Source organism: Balaenoptera borealis (assembly GCF_965194805.1).
Source record: "Balaenoptera borealis genome assembly, chromosome: 1".
Lineage (NCBI taxonomy): Eukaryota > Metazoa > Chordata > Mammalia > Artiodactyla > Balaenopteridae > Balaenoptera > Balaenoptera borealis.
In genome coordinates, this window is record NC_138860.1 from 181,284,818 (window position 1) to 181,297,997 (window position 13,180).

General features: G+C 54.2%; 1 protein-coding gene across 3 annotated transcripts in view; it reads right to left on the reverse strand.

Annotated features, from left to right (window-relative positions):
• Nucleotides 1–210: 210 nt before the first annotated feature.
• Nucleotides 211–13,180, reverse strand: part of PADI1 (peptidyl arginine deiminase 1) — a 41,134-nt gene continuing 28,164 nt past the window's right edge. The window contains exons 11-16 of one of the 3 annotated variants that reach the window (XM_082402925.1): nt 11,576–11,727; nt 7,879–8,023; nt 6,961–7,054; nt 5,809–5,888; nt 4,883–5,008; nt 211–2,347 (exon numbers count right to left, since the gene is read on the reverse strand). In XM_082402925.1, the coding sequence (XP_082259051.1) occupies nt 2,114–2,347; nt 4,883–5,008; nt 5,809–5,888; nt 6,961–7,054; nt 7,879–8,023; nt 11,576–11,727 (831 nt within the window). In that variant the 3' untranslated portion in view covers nt 211–2,113. The other 2 variants (XM_082402926.1, XM_082402927.1) reach the window with 2 other exon arrangements.

The following is a 13,180-nucleotide window of genomic DNA, read 5'->3' on the forward strand; positions in this document are numbered from 1 at the left end:
GCAATGGGCGTGTGCCAGCCATCCTGCTGCGTCAGCCTGCCTGCCTGGCACTGGCCCTGGGGGCTCTCCCAGCTGGGTAGGAGCTGCCCATGGCCAGTGGAAGTTGAGCCAAGGAGCTGGTAGCATAGCGGGTGGAACTGAGAGCACCTCTCCCCCCCTTCCCTCCCCTCCTCCCCACGGCCCAACGAACAGAAGCTAAGGAGGCAGCCGCTTGAAGAAATGCATGTTGACATTTTTATTAATCCGAAAGGAGGTGACCAGTCACCTGGAACATTCTCAGAGGGAACATCAGCAACGCACCCCCCAAACAGCCCAGCAGCAATTCCAGAGCTCCCCGCACTCAATGCCACTCCCCGCATTCAGTGCCACCATCCCCATCTCTCTGCAATGCCCACTCCCCTCCCACCCGCAGCGCTGTCCCTGGGGAACCCCGGCTGCACACCCTTGGCCGCCGAAGAGATTCCTTCTCCTCTTGGCTCAGCCTAAGGGGCACCATGCTTATGAGCAGAAAGTGCACGGGCTGGACCAGGGGCTTGCAAATGGGGTTCCACAGAACCTTCTGGAAGGGGAGGATCCTCGTACACCACCCCCACCACCTTAAACCAGAGCAGCTCCGTTTTCATCAGTTTCACATGCTGGGTCTCCGTGGTAGCCTCTGATGGCTAAGTGTTCCACAGCTAAAAGAGTTTAAGGGTAGATGGCTCAATCTAAATCTCACCAGGAGCCAGAGAGAAAACCCAGAAGGTAGAGGCCCAGGGGCTGAGAGCCACTGAGATGGCCCCAGAGGCTGTGGGAGAGGAAGGCAGACTGGTTCCCTCCTGCCCATGCTTATCTGGGGCAGGGGCCACCTCTCGCCCTGCACCGGCCAAGCCAGCTTGCCTGTGCATGTCCCGGTGACCTCACCTGGGGCCAGGCTATTAAATTCCCATGGCAGCTCTGCCTTGCCTTCTATGGGAGGGGACACAGGCCTGCCACGGGGCTTTACTCACAGGTGAAACCCAAGCTACATGCAGGGTCTCTGAGTTGCTGAGAGAGACTGGGCGAGCCTTCCCTCCCACTGCCGGCAGAAGAAAGGGGGATAATTAACGACTATTAAAGGAAATTAAACCCCACCCTCAAAGATAACCTAATGACCCCCCACCACCACCCTCTTCTAACGTCTGGGCCCCCTCTCCTTGCTGCATCTGGAACAGCCAGACCCCATCACATCCAGAGTCCGACACTTAAAGCCTAGGAGGCCTAGGGCGCAGAGGCCAGGTCACAGGTTTTATCCCCGTGCCTCAGCCTCCTCTGCCATCCTGGCCTCCTCCCCCTGCTGCCCAGCCTTCCTCCGTGTGCCCTCCTCGGGCCTCACTTTAGCCTCTCAGCGTTTGTGAGCCGGAGGCAGCCAGCATGTGTAATTAAAGGCTTTCCAAACAGATAACAAGCACCCTTCTGAGGAGGGAGTCAGGTATTAAAGGGGTTTTGTTGCTTTTTCTTTTTAAAACAGTAAAGCAATTATGCTCCAATAAAGATGTTTTAAAAAAAAAAAGAAACAGGCCATCAGACGCTGAGTTTTCCTGTCCTTATTTGCCTACATAAATATGGCTGAGGGGTGCTAGGAGATCTCAGCATGGGGGCCCCCTGAAGGAGAAGATAGCCAGAAAAGGAAAAAGGGGGCCCCAAATCCCCCTTCCTGGTCTTACAAGAGCCACCGGTGGCCTAGACCCAGGGCCCTCACCCCAGGCCCCAGGCCCTGTGAGCCCCATTCCTGGTGCAAACACGAAGGGAATGTCAGAACAGAGGAGGGGCAACTCAAATTGGGGCAACTGCTGAGGCCACACGCTGCCATACTTGCATGTGCTAAGGCTGTTGATCTTTTCCAGAACCTCTGGGAGTTGTGGTTGGGGAAGAGGGGAGGGAAGAGTGAAAGCAGTCCTTCTTGAGCTGGCAGGCCATGCCAGAGGTGAGGATGTGCGGTGTCCATCCCTGTATCCTGGTACCCACGGTGACCAGCACACTTGTGAGCACACAGGGGGAAGCGTCCAAGGCTCCCCCAAGAGGATGGAGGCCAGGTGGAGGTTCCTTATCCTGGCGGGATTCCCTGGCAGGTGGGGAGAGAGCCTGAGCAGGCTCAGGGCACCATGTGCCACCACTTGAAGGGAAAGGGCTTCCGGCGCACGTTGGTGCCGCAGTGGATCTCTCCAAGCAGCTTGTGGTAGGACAAGTAGTCATCGATGAAGATACAGTAGAGGCCCAGGGGCTCCAAAAGGGACCTCACCGTCTCCTCCAGACAGCAGCTGCCGTTGATTATGGGCCCGAAGGGTTTGGGGATGCCCAGGTACTTGCCTAAGACCACCATGTTCACCTGTAGAAGCGAGAAGACAAGAAAGAGACCCTGTTAGCTGGGATGCTCTACACCTGGGGCCCCTTCTGGGTTCTGGCTCTGGCAGACCCATCCCCAGGGCCTGTCCCGTCTTTGCCAGCATCTCCGGCCACTAAGGCTGGCACTCGCTCAAGAACTAAGGTCTATGGAAGCAGAAAAGACGACGTAGATCCGTAGTTGGAAGAGAGGATTTATAACAGGCAGAGCTGCCAGTAACATACATGGTAACTTCATATAAATAAAAGTCACCCCTTCCTCCAACACTTTCCTCCACCTATCAGAAAAGTAGATTATAATGACTTTGTTAGAACAAGATTTTACCATTATCTGCCAAAAACTTGTACAGCAAATGTATCCATCTACAAGGTCCACGGTGTGAATGTCGCAGGTGTGGTGCGTTTATTTGTGCAGTACACACCAAGCTCAACCGTTCCTGGAAGCCCTGATAATTGTTACCGTTTATTGAGCATCTTCTACGTGCCAGATATAGCATCCGTAAACCTCACAGCCTCCCTCCGAGGCCATAGCTTGGACCGGTTAAGTAATATAATTAAGGCCACACAGCCAGAGAACAGGGAGACTGAAATTTGACTCAGGTCTGACTCATGCCAAAACTCGTGCTCTTTCTACGCTGCCAGAGTGTAGCACTGTGGCTGCCTGGGGCGCTAAGGAGTTGGGGCAAGGGGCTGGGAGCCCTTGGGGGCACCTGGGTTTATCTCCAATGGCACTTCTGCTTCCCCGGCTGGGGGACCTGGCAGGGGGCCCTAACACCAGGGAAGGGAAGTCTGCCCAGTGCAGGGTATGGAGGCTCCTTAGAGGTAACTTCTGGCCCAGTGGATGGCCAGAGGAGATGTCCTTGGTGTTCAGAGGGGACACTCTGACTCGCTGGGTCATCTCAGTGTAGGGTGGGCTGCCCTTACACTCTCCACGCCCCAGCCCCTCACCCTCAAGTCTGCCCCGCAGGGCCGTCCGCGGCTGGGACCAACATGGAGCTGGAGGGTCCCGTGGGGGTCAGTCACATGGCCTTGGCCCTGACCTGCTTGGTTGCCCACTAATGGGCCAGAACATGGGGGGTGGGAGTGGGGCACACAGAGGGACAAAGGGCAGGGAGAGGAACAGGGAGCGGTAGTCGGGACCATTGCCAGCCTGGCTCTGCTTCCTCCTAGATGAGGACTCAGGAGACTGGAGGTCGGCCCATTTGCTCGCTGGAGACCTCGGGCAAGTCAACCACTCTCCTCCGAGGGCCTCTTTCCCCTTCTGACAAACGAGGGGTTAACTGTTCCCTAAGGGCCCTCCAGTGAGAACATGCTGGGATCCTCTAGCTGGGCCTGGACTGAAGCTGGGAGATTCCCACGGAGGGCTGTGTGGTGGGGAGGGGCTCCCAGCAGGGGAGGGCAAGGCCACAGCCCAGGGCTGACCACGGTCATGGGCCTTCCCCCACGCTCAGCCAGAACCAGAGGCAGGTCACCCCGTAGAGCTTCACTGTCTGATACGGTAGCCATCTGCCACATGTGGCTGCTTTTTACTTTCATTAAAATGAACGTAAAACTTCCGTTCCTCAGTCACGCTGGCCACATTTGAAGCGCTCCGTAGCCACATGTGGCGGCAGCCACATCATACTGCACAGATGTAGAACATTTCCATCACCCAAGAAAGTTCTGACAGCACCGCGCTAGAGCAGTGGTTCTCAACCAGGGCGATCTTGCCCTCCAGGGCATTTTGCAACCATCCTACGATGCACAGGACAACCCCCAGAGCAAAAGATTCTTTAGCCCCAAATATCGGTAGAACCAAGGTTGTGAAGCCCTGACTACGAGGTCTCTGCAGGGGCCTCACAGCGAGGGGTCAGGAGTGAATGCGACTCTGGCGGGGAAGCCTGACCCTATACACTGGCCTCCAATCAGGACCCCAGGATTCACTGGCTGGTCCAATGACAGGGATTCGAGTAAAGGCCCCAGGCTGAAGAGGGAGGGTCTCCTATCCTAGGGAACAACCCCTCACTGCTGCCCATGCCCCAGCTGCCACCTGCCATGCCTGCCCAACTCAGGATCCCTCTGGGGAGCAGACAGTGGGGTGCCAGCCTGGGGAGCAGAACAGGCAGCTGAGACCCAGAAGCAAAAGCTTGAAACATTGGAACCAAACCACGCTTCCATGTTCCACTTTGGGGGGGGGGCGGAAAGCCCTTAGTTGTGGGGCTGCCCTGTGCCCTGTAGGATGTTTAGCAGCATCCGTGACCTCCACCCACTAGATGCCAGTAGCACCCTCCTCGTGTGGCAATCAAAGTGCCCGCGGCGGGGTGGGGGAAGAAATCACCCTGGTTGGGAACTACCGATGGAGATTTTCTATATCTGCCCCAAAAAGCAAACACTGGCGAGGTCCGCAGGGCCCATCCCAGCCTCCTTGCCACTCTGCCCCTGGATAGGGACGGCTTCTCCTCTGGACCCCCAACTGACCGCCCAGCAGGACCCTGCCCAGCACCAAGGATGGAAATGACCTGTCCTCCCTCCACACTCTCACCATGTCGGGGAAGAAGGCTTCTGCATAGGAATCCTTCAGGAAGAAGAGCTGGGGGATGTCCACAATGTCTCGCTCCGTCAGGCCCAGCTCCCGCTTCAGCACCTCCCGGTTCCAGTCGATACATTTCTGGGGGGGGGCGGGAGGAGGGACACAGGCACCCAGGGAGCCAGGAAGGATCCAACGTTTCTGAGAGCCTGCTACGTGTCGGGCTCTGTGCACCCGACATGTAGGTGCCCTCTGCACCCTTTAGCTTGTTTGATCCTCACAACAGCTTTGTGCCATTGCTACCGCAAATGGGGAAACTGAGGCTCAAGTGACCTGCCCAAGGGGACAGAGCTAGGAAGTAGTGGACCTGGGGTTTGGATCCAGGCAGCTTCTGGTTGCAAAAGTGCTTGCCGTCACCACACACTGTCCCAGCCACAGCCGGGCTTACGCTCCTCCCCAGCTCAGCTGTTTAGGAGGAAAGGTGTCGGGCGCCACTGGGGAGAAGCATGGGGCCTCCTCCCATCTACTGAGCAGGACTCCATGCCAGGCCTACACCAGGCACGTGGCAGGCATTAGCCCTGCCCCCTCCTGGGACCTCCTTCCACCCCATGTCCTCACCAGGTCACCCTGATTCCCACCCACCCCAGCCCTCGCCCCTACAGGGCCCCATTTCCCCACCACATCTCTCCCATCTTCCCAGATTTCTTGGGGAACTCAATTCTACTTCCGCTGAAACCCATCATTTCCCCAGAATGGGGGCAAGATCTCCCCCACCGGACTGGCACAGCGGTGTCTCTTCCATCAGACTGTGGGTTTCCCAAGAGCAGAGGCCCTACCCAACCCACAGGTCTCAGCAGCCCCCAGGAGAATCAGAGGCCCAGGGCTGAACCCCTCACCCCCACCACGGCAGTTCCTGGGGCTGCTCCACCCCACCCCCTCACCTGTACATGGAGGTTGTCATTCCTGAGACGTCTGTCTTCCAGCATCTCATTAATGCTTCTCTTCGCCTGGCGCTTTAACCCTGCAAGAGAAAGAAGACCACAGCCTGCTCAGGGAGTACTGCCTGGGGCCACCTCAAGCCTGGGGTGCAGAATCCGGGCCAGGATTTTTCTCCCACCTCAGCGCCAGGGTCTAAAGCAAGGACAGAGAAAGCCAGAGACTGGAAACTCTGATGGGACCAAGCTCTGGCTGCAAGTAAATCCTGGTGATGGATTATAAACTCCTTAGGAAGGGATGCCTGAGCTCAGAGCCTAAAAATTACAGAAGAGCTACCGTTATTGAACACCCACTATGCTCTGGGCCTCCTATTATATTTATTATTGATCTCTAAAACAATGCTAGGTCAGGTTAGTTATCACCCCGCATTCAGAGAAGAGGAAATGGAGGCACTGAGAGGTTCAGAACACATCCTTGATCTCATAGCCAGCAAGTGGCAAGACCAGGATCTGAATCCAGGTCTATCTTTGCTGAAGGCTATGCCACATCCCTTCCAATGCTCCATTCCTCAGGTGAGAACACTGAGATCCCTGGTGGGGAAGGGGGAGGTGCTCAACGGGGCCAACCTGGCCCTTGGAGGGTCTGTCGATTCCCCGAGGAAGGTTCACAGAGGGGCCCTGACCACCCTCCTGGCTTCTCACCCCTCCCTCTCTTGAGCCCCTGGCCCTGCTGCTCCCTGCTGCTTAGCCCTGGGCAAGCCGCTTCCCCTCTCTGAGCCTCAGTTTTCTCCTCCATGAAAAGGGATGAGGAGAAGGGGGTGAACGATCTGATTGGGCAAGAGCATGAAAGTGCATGCACGGACAGGCACGTGGGAAGGCTCATGGCTTCCTGTTCCTTTCTTCCCCTGGGGTGTGGCCAGGAACAACCCAGTGTATGGAGGAGGCCACCCAGGCTTCCATCCCTGGCCCAAGAAAGGGAGAGCCCTCATCCTTTGCTCCCATATGAAGGTGTTGGGAAAATCAGTGATGGACTCTGAGCTGAGAGCTGGCAGACGAATGGCCTGTAAACAGAGCGCAGCCGTGACAGGCATCAATGGCGCCCAGGGCTGGCAACGAGAGGCCATGGTCTGGCAGGGTGATGGGCTCACTGGCACTCACCGTCAAACTGGGCCGCCTCCCCGTAGCCCTCCTCCTTCTTCTCTTGGAACAGTTCGAGGCAAGCGCTGGGGCTGGCCAGGAGCAGCCGGAAGCCCTGGCACAGAGGATGGGAGAGCAGCTCAGTGGACAGGTTCTCCCCTGATGCAGGAAACCCCAAACTCAGGAGGGGCCAGAGTTCAGAGGCCAGACTGCACATGGCACCCCCCCCCTCAATCCCCCCCACCAGCCACAAAGGACTGTCTGTACTCCCCCCAATCCTCCAAGCCAGTTCACACCTGCAGGCCTTTGTCCATGACCTTCTCTTTTCCTGGAAGCCCTTCCCCACTTTGTACACCAGGGAGCTCAACCACTGGTCACTGGGAGGCCTCCCCTCCCAGGCTGCCTGCTCCCTGAGGGCTGTACCCTCCCTGATCACCTCTGCAAGGCAGTGAGTGGTTAACATGCTGGTCCCGAGCCCACCATCTTGGTCTGAATTTTACCCTACTAGTTAATTGCCCTTCTGAGCCTCGTTTTCCTTATTTATAAAATGGAGGAAATGATAATAGTACCCACCTCATGGGGTTGCTAGAGGATTAAATGCATTAAAACACATACATCTCACAGGTGCTCAGTAAATGTTACTAGTTATCACCAGTGTCAGTCCTGGGTCTTGACTGAGAGGTCTGGATCAGAGCAAACACCCAGTAAGTGTGAGAATGAGTGTATGAGAAGTGAGCGAACGAGTTCCCTCCTGACCTGGGCTCTGACCTCCTCCAGGAAGCCCCCCCCTGATTAACACCACCTGGCCCAGAGGGTACCCTGACTCCAAGCTCTCTATGGACAGAGGTGGTGAGCTAGTTTCAGGTGGTTTTGCCTTATCCTGACCCATCAGGATAGGGAGGGGCAGAGGTAGCTCAGGCAGGAGGAGAGGGGATGTACCTTCTGGTCGGAGGTGGGCACAAAGCTCAGGAACTCGTCCACGTGGCCCACGTAGAGCCAGTCAGAGTAGAGCTCCACGGGCGCCTGCACCTGCTGGGCCTTCAGGAAGTCGCGCACCACCTTGGCCATTTGCTGCCCGCCAGACCTGGCCAGGGAGGGAAAGAGCAGGGTCACCTCGTGCCTGTTGTGTGCTGCTTCCCTGCGGGCACTTCCTGAGCCCCTCCCTGCCCACTGTCAACCCTCTGAATGGGTCTTCTTTGGTCCCTGCTTCCTGGCCCCAGCGCCCAGGTGCTCCCAGGAACTCGCTGTCCATCCTGAGTATCGCCCAAGAGAGTCTGTCCCTCCCTCACCTTAAAGCATCCTCCCCAAGGCCAGAAAGGTCCTGCCACCCCTTCTTGCAAAAGAGAGTCAAATGAGAGCCCTCCATCTGCCAAAGGGAACTGAAGACCCTCATCTCAATTCCTGGGACTCAGAGAGGTTGACTCTTTACCCAAGGCGCCAAGCTTTTTGTTCAAAACATGACTGGGACCTGGCAAGCCACCCCCCACCCTGCTTAGTCCAGTGTTTCCCAAAGTGTGGGAATTGTTGCCCACTCCCCATGTCCTTCACTTTCTTCAGGTTTAACTCAAATGTCACCTCTTTCTCTATGTGGACTTTGGAAATAACAACAACCCCTCAACTCCTTTCCCAGCTTTATTCTTCTTTACAGCATTTGGTACTATTTGGCATACTTGATATCTTGTTTATTGCCTGGCAGCCCACTAGAATGTAAGCTCCAGGAGGGCTGGGATTTTTCTCTAGGTTCACTGCTGTATCCCCAGCACCTCTTATAGAATAGATGCTCAAAAATATTTGTGAATGATATTAAGGCTTTTGAACAGCTGTGTAAGAGTCCACAGTCTATATAACTTGAATACGTCCTCAACGAAACTAGAAGGGAGACCCAACAGGCAGTGACACAAGACAACACTGATTTGTTTCAGGGGATGGGAATGCGGAAAATATTTTTCTTGTATTTCTGTTTATTTTAATATAATATTTAATATTTTAATTTCTGTTATTTTAAGTCCCTCCTTGGGACTCTGCAGCCCTCTGCCTGGAGGCAGGGGAATGCACCAGATGACTCCAGCCTTTAGAAGCATCAGACCTGGTCTCTGAGTCACATCAAAGCTGCCACCAGGAGGCAGAATTGTTCCAAGATCGCTTTAAATGTGGGGAGCAGAGCCTGGAGAACCCAAGATAGTAGGGAACAGAGGAGCCATTTGCTGAGCACCTGCTGTGCGCCTGCCTGAGGCTCCTCACACTGGGTGTCTTGTTTAATCCCCATGATAACCCTATTATGTACGTAAAAATAACAGGTCCATGTCATGATCTGAACTCTGCCGGACCAAGCTCTCTGACCTCATCCCCCCACACCCCCTTGTTCACTCTGCTCCAGCCCCACTGGCCTCCTTGCTGTTCCTCTAATGTCTCCAGCACACTCCTGCCTCAGGGCCTTTGCACTAGTTGTTTCCACTCCCTTGCACATTCTCCTCCCAAATAGCCACATCTTTAACTGTCTCATTTCCTTCAGGGAAATGTCAGCCTCTCACCAACACTTCTTTTACCTAACATACTAGATGATTTACTTATTTATTATGTTTGCTTATTGTCTGTTTCTCTCTGCTAGGATGTATGTAGGTTGTTTTGTTCACTGCTAAGGTCAGAAGCCAAGACAGGAACACAGGACAGCAGCCTGGATGTTAAATTTTAATTCGGGGTCCCAGGAGGAGATATGAATTCTGACTATTCCCCTAACTTGCTGTGTGGTCCTAGGCAGTAGCTGCCCCTCCCTGAGCCTCAGGGTTCCATCTGTCCACCAAGAGCTTTGTTCCTGGTTTTCAACACAATAGCCAATGGAGTGAGGCCCAGCTCTGCTAGTGACCCCCCACACGTTCCCATCCAGGGTCCTTGCTCTGAGCCTGGGATTTTCCAGAACATTTCTTTTATCCCCAGCACGGGGCCCCGAACCTGGCATATAGGAAGTCTCAATAAATATTTATTGAATTGATAAATTTATCATTTATCTAAGCCTCAACTTCCTCATCTGTAAAATGGGGATAATAGTCATCTCAACCTCATAGGGCTGTTGTAAGAATTAATGGAGGTAACCTGGGTAAAGCACCATGTTCATGGCATGTAGGTGATCAATAACTTTTATCCATTGAGTTCCAACCTACTTCAAGGCACATCCACTGCCAGGGGTCCAGCTAAACAATACCCAAGCATTCAGAAGTTGGTTAATGTGAATCTTTTATCCCCAGTAACGGCTATTATATAGCTAGGACAGGGATTTTTTTATAAGCCCATTTCACTGAGGAGGACACTGAGGGATGACGTATAAAATAATTTGCCCATTTAATAATGTATCTTTGCCACCTGATGTATCCCTAGTACCTTCAACAGTGCCTGGCACATGGTAGGCATGCGATAAATATTTCTAAATGAATTAATCAAGCACCTACTATGTTCCAGGCCCTGTGGTAGGCACTAGTTAGGTGATGTACCCCAAATCATGTGGCCAATAAGTGGCAGAGGCAGGACTCGAACCCAAATCCATTAGTTTTCAAAGCTTGTGCTCATTCCTCCCGGAAGCACAGAATGACCGCCCAGAGGTCCCAAGGCCCTTCTGCTCCCAGAGCTGGGGGCAGGATCCAGCCCCAGAGTAGTTCTGCACATGAGTCAGCAGCAAGGTGAGTGCACTCCTCTTGTCCTGGCCAACCTCAGCCCCGGGCACCCAGCCTGGGCACCCGGCTTCATGCCTGGGGTTGGTGCCAGGAAGTCTCACCTCACCTGATCCAGAGCCGTGAGGCCACCAAGGTCACCACTTGAGCCTGGGTAACCTTCCCAGGACTGTCTGGCTGCCTCTGGGCCCAAGACCAGATAGCCGGGGCTTGGGGACGCAAGCTGGGCACGCCTGGGCTCCATGCCAACCCCACACAAACCGGAAGGCAACCTCCAGGGCCTGGGGTGGGCTTCATCTTTAGGCAGGAAGCAGGGGATCGCACTAGGACCCCTGTGTTACACACCCCATTCTTTGACTGCCCACAGGCTGGGTGGGGACCCACTCGGGAGATTTAGCAGGTGCTGTCATCTGTCTGAGCCCTAAACCCTAAATACCTTGTTTCCTGCTAGATGACAGCTGTCCAGGGTAGGACCTGTCAAGTTACCTCTGTCACCCTGGTATCCTGACCTGCAGCCTCGTGGTGACGGCTGTACCCTTTCTAGCTGTTGCTAGGACAACAGCTGTTTTGATTTCCTCCCTGGAGAGGTCAACGGATCCATCTCCTACTTCTGCCCTGGATTACACATGACCTTCCCGCTCTTCTGATGTTTCAAAAGAAGTCAGAAATCTGGCTTTTTACGTGAAGTCTCCTGATATATGTATATTTAATGTTGGTGACGAATTATGCTCATAAAATACTAGGCAGGGCAAAAGACCGTGGGCCAATAGTTTGTTTTTTCCTAAGATTCTGTGATCTTTCCAACCTATGATTCTAGGGCTCTATTCTAGGATTCCACGCAGGAACTTAAGACCATTTTTCAGACTGGAGAATTGTGTTTGCGGTGGAGGCAGGGGGGGTTGGAGAGTGGATGCTGCCTTGGGTCCCCCGGGCCCACCCGTGACCTCCACCACCCTCCTACCCTGGCTTCTCACTTGGGAAAGCTGCTGCCAATGAGGATTCGGCCCAGGGGGTACTCCTTGCCCTCCACTGTGACGGGCGGGCTGACGTCCAGGTTGCCGAAGGAGTCAAGGCCAGAGACGCCAGCGAACGGGATTTCCCGGGTTACATATCCAAAGTCGGGACCCTGAGGGAAAACCGTCGAGAGCCCCCCACCCCCAGAAGGAGGGGTCAGTTAGAAAAGGAAGAGACAGCTCTTGGGGTAGGGGAGCGAGGAGTGCTCCCGGGAGAATCCCACTCCCTGAAAAACAACCGCTATTCACTTTTCACACATCCTCCCGGTGCCCTGAGCATTGTGCTGTTAAAGCCGAAGCCAATAACAGAACAATAACTAGAAAATCCCTGAATGTTTGGAAATGAGGCAACATACTTCTAAAGAACCCATGGGTCAAAGAAGAAATCAATGGGGAGGTTACACAGTATTTTGAAGTGAAAGGTAAAAACCACACAGCACGTTAAAACTTGAGGGGATGCCAGTAAAGTTGCACTTCTAGGGAATTGTCGCAGCTCTAAACACATATATTAAGAAGAGAAAGGGTTGAAAAATCTTAGCTTCCGTTTCCAGCTAAGAAAAGAACAGCAAATTAAACCTAAAGAAAGTAGAAGGAAGGAAATGATAAAGACAGAGCAGAGAACAGTGGAAAAGGCGCTGGCCAGGTCAAGCCCAGGGCTTGGGGTCAGGCCCTTTGTTGATGCAGACTCACCCCACAGAGCTCACTGTCACCTCCCCACCTTGATCCCTCCAGGCTGGGGTAAATGTCCCTGCTCTGTGTGCCCATGAGTTCCTGGACCTTTCCCATCATATCCCCCACCAGACCCTGGCATTGTCCTGGAGGTGGGGGACAGGGGTCAGTAAACAGGCAGAGATGTGAGTTCTGGGACCCGACCCACCTCAAAAGGGGGGTTAGCCTAGCGGTAAAGTTCAGGGGCCGTGGAGGCAGCCCCTCTGGTTTTGAAGCCACTGCTAACTAGCTGTGTGGCCTTGGGTAAGTTGCTTAACCTCTCTGAGCCTCAGTAAAGAGGGAATAATAATATCCATAGGAGTATGGATATCCATACTTATCCATAGGAGTCCACGTGGATTAAATGAGCAACTGTGTAAAGCTAGGAGGGAGGGCCTGGAACTTGGGACACGGTTGCTGGAGTGGCTCCTGTCGCCCTCCCGTGTATAGAAGCAGCATTGTGCCTGGCACACAGTAGGTGTTCAGAAAACATTCGTTACCTGAAGAGAGGACCTGGCTCACAAAAGCAAGAGCCATGAGGGCTCACTAAGGGTGCGTTGCCCTCAAAAGGCAGTTTGGTTTCCCCAGAGCTGACTCCTTTGTTCACTCCCCCTTTGGGGAGAGGAAGGACCCCAAGGAGGACTTTGCTGGCCTGTCCCTCCCAGAACAGGGGTGATTTGCGTGAGATTTGCATTTCATTTACATATTCCTCCCAAACCTCCCACTAACTCCCCATTTGCCAGAACCCACCACCTGTGTCCTTTTGTAGCCCCTAAAGGACTAGGACCAGGCAAGACTGACTGGAGAATCCTATAGGAGGAGCCAGCCACGGTTTCCCCACTCTGCCCTTTGCCGCAT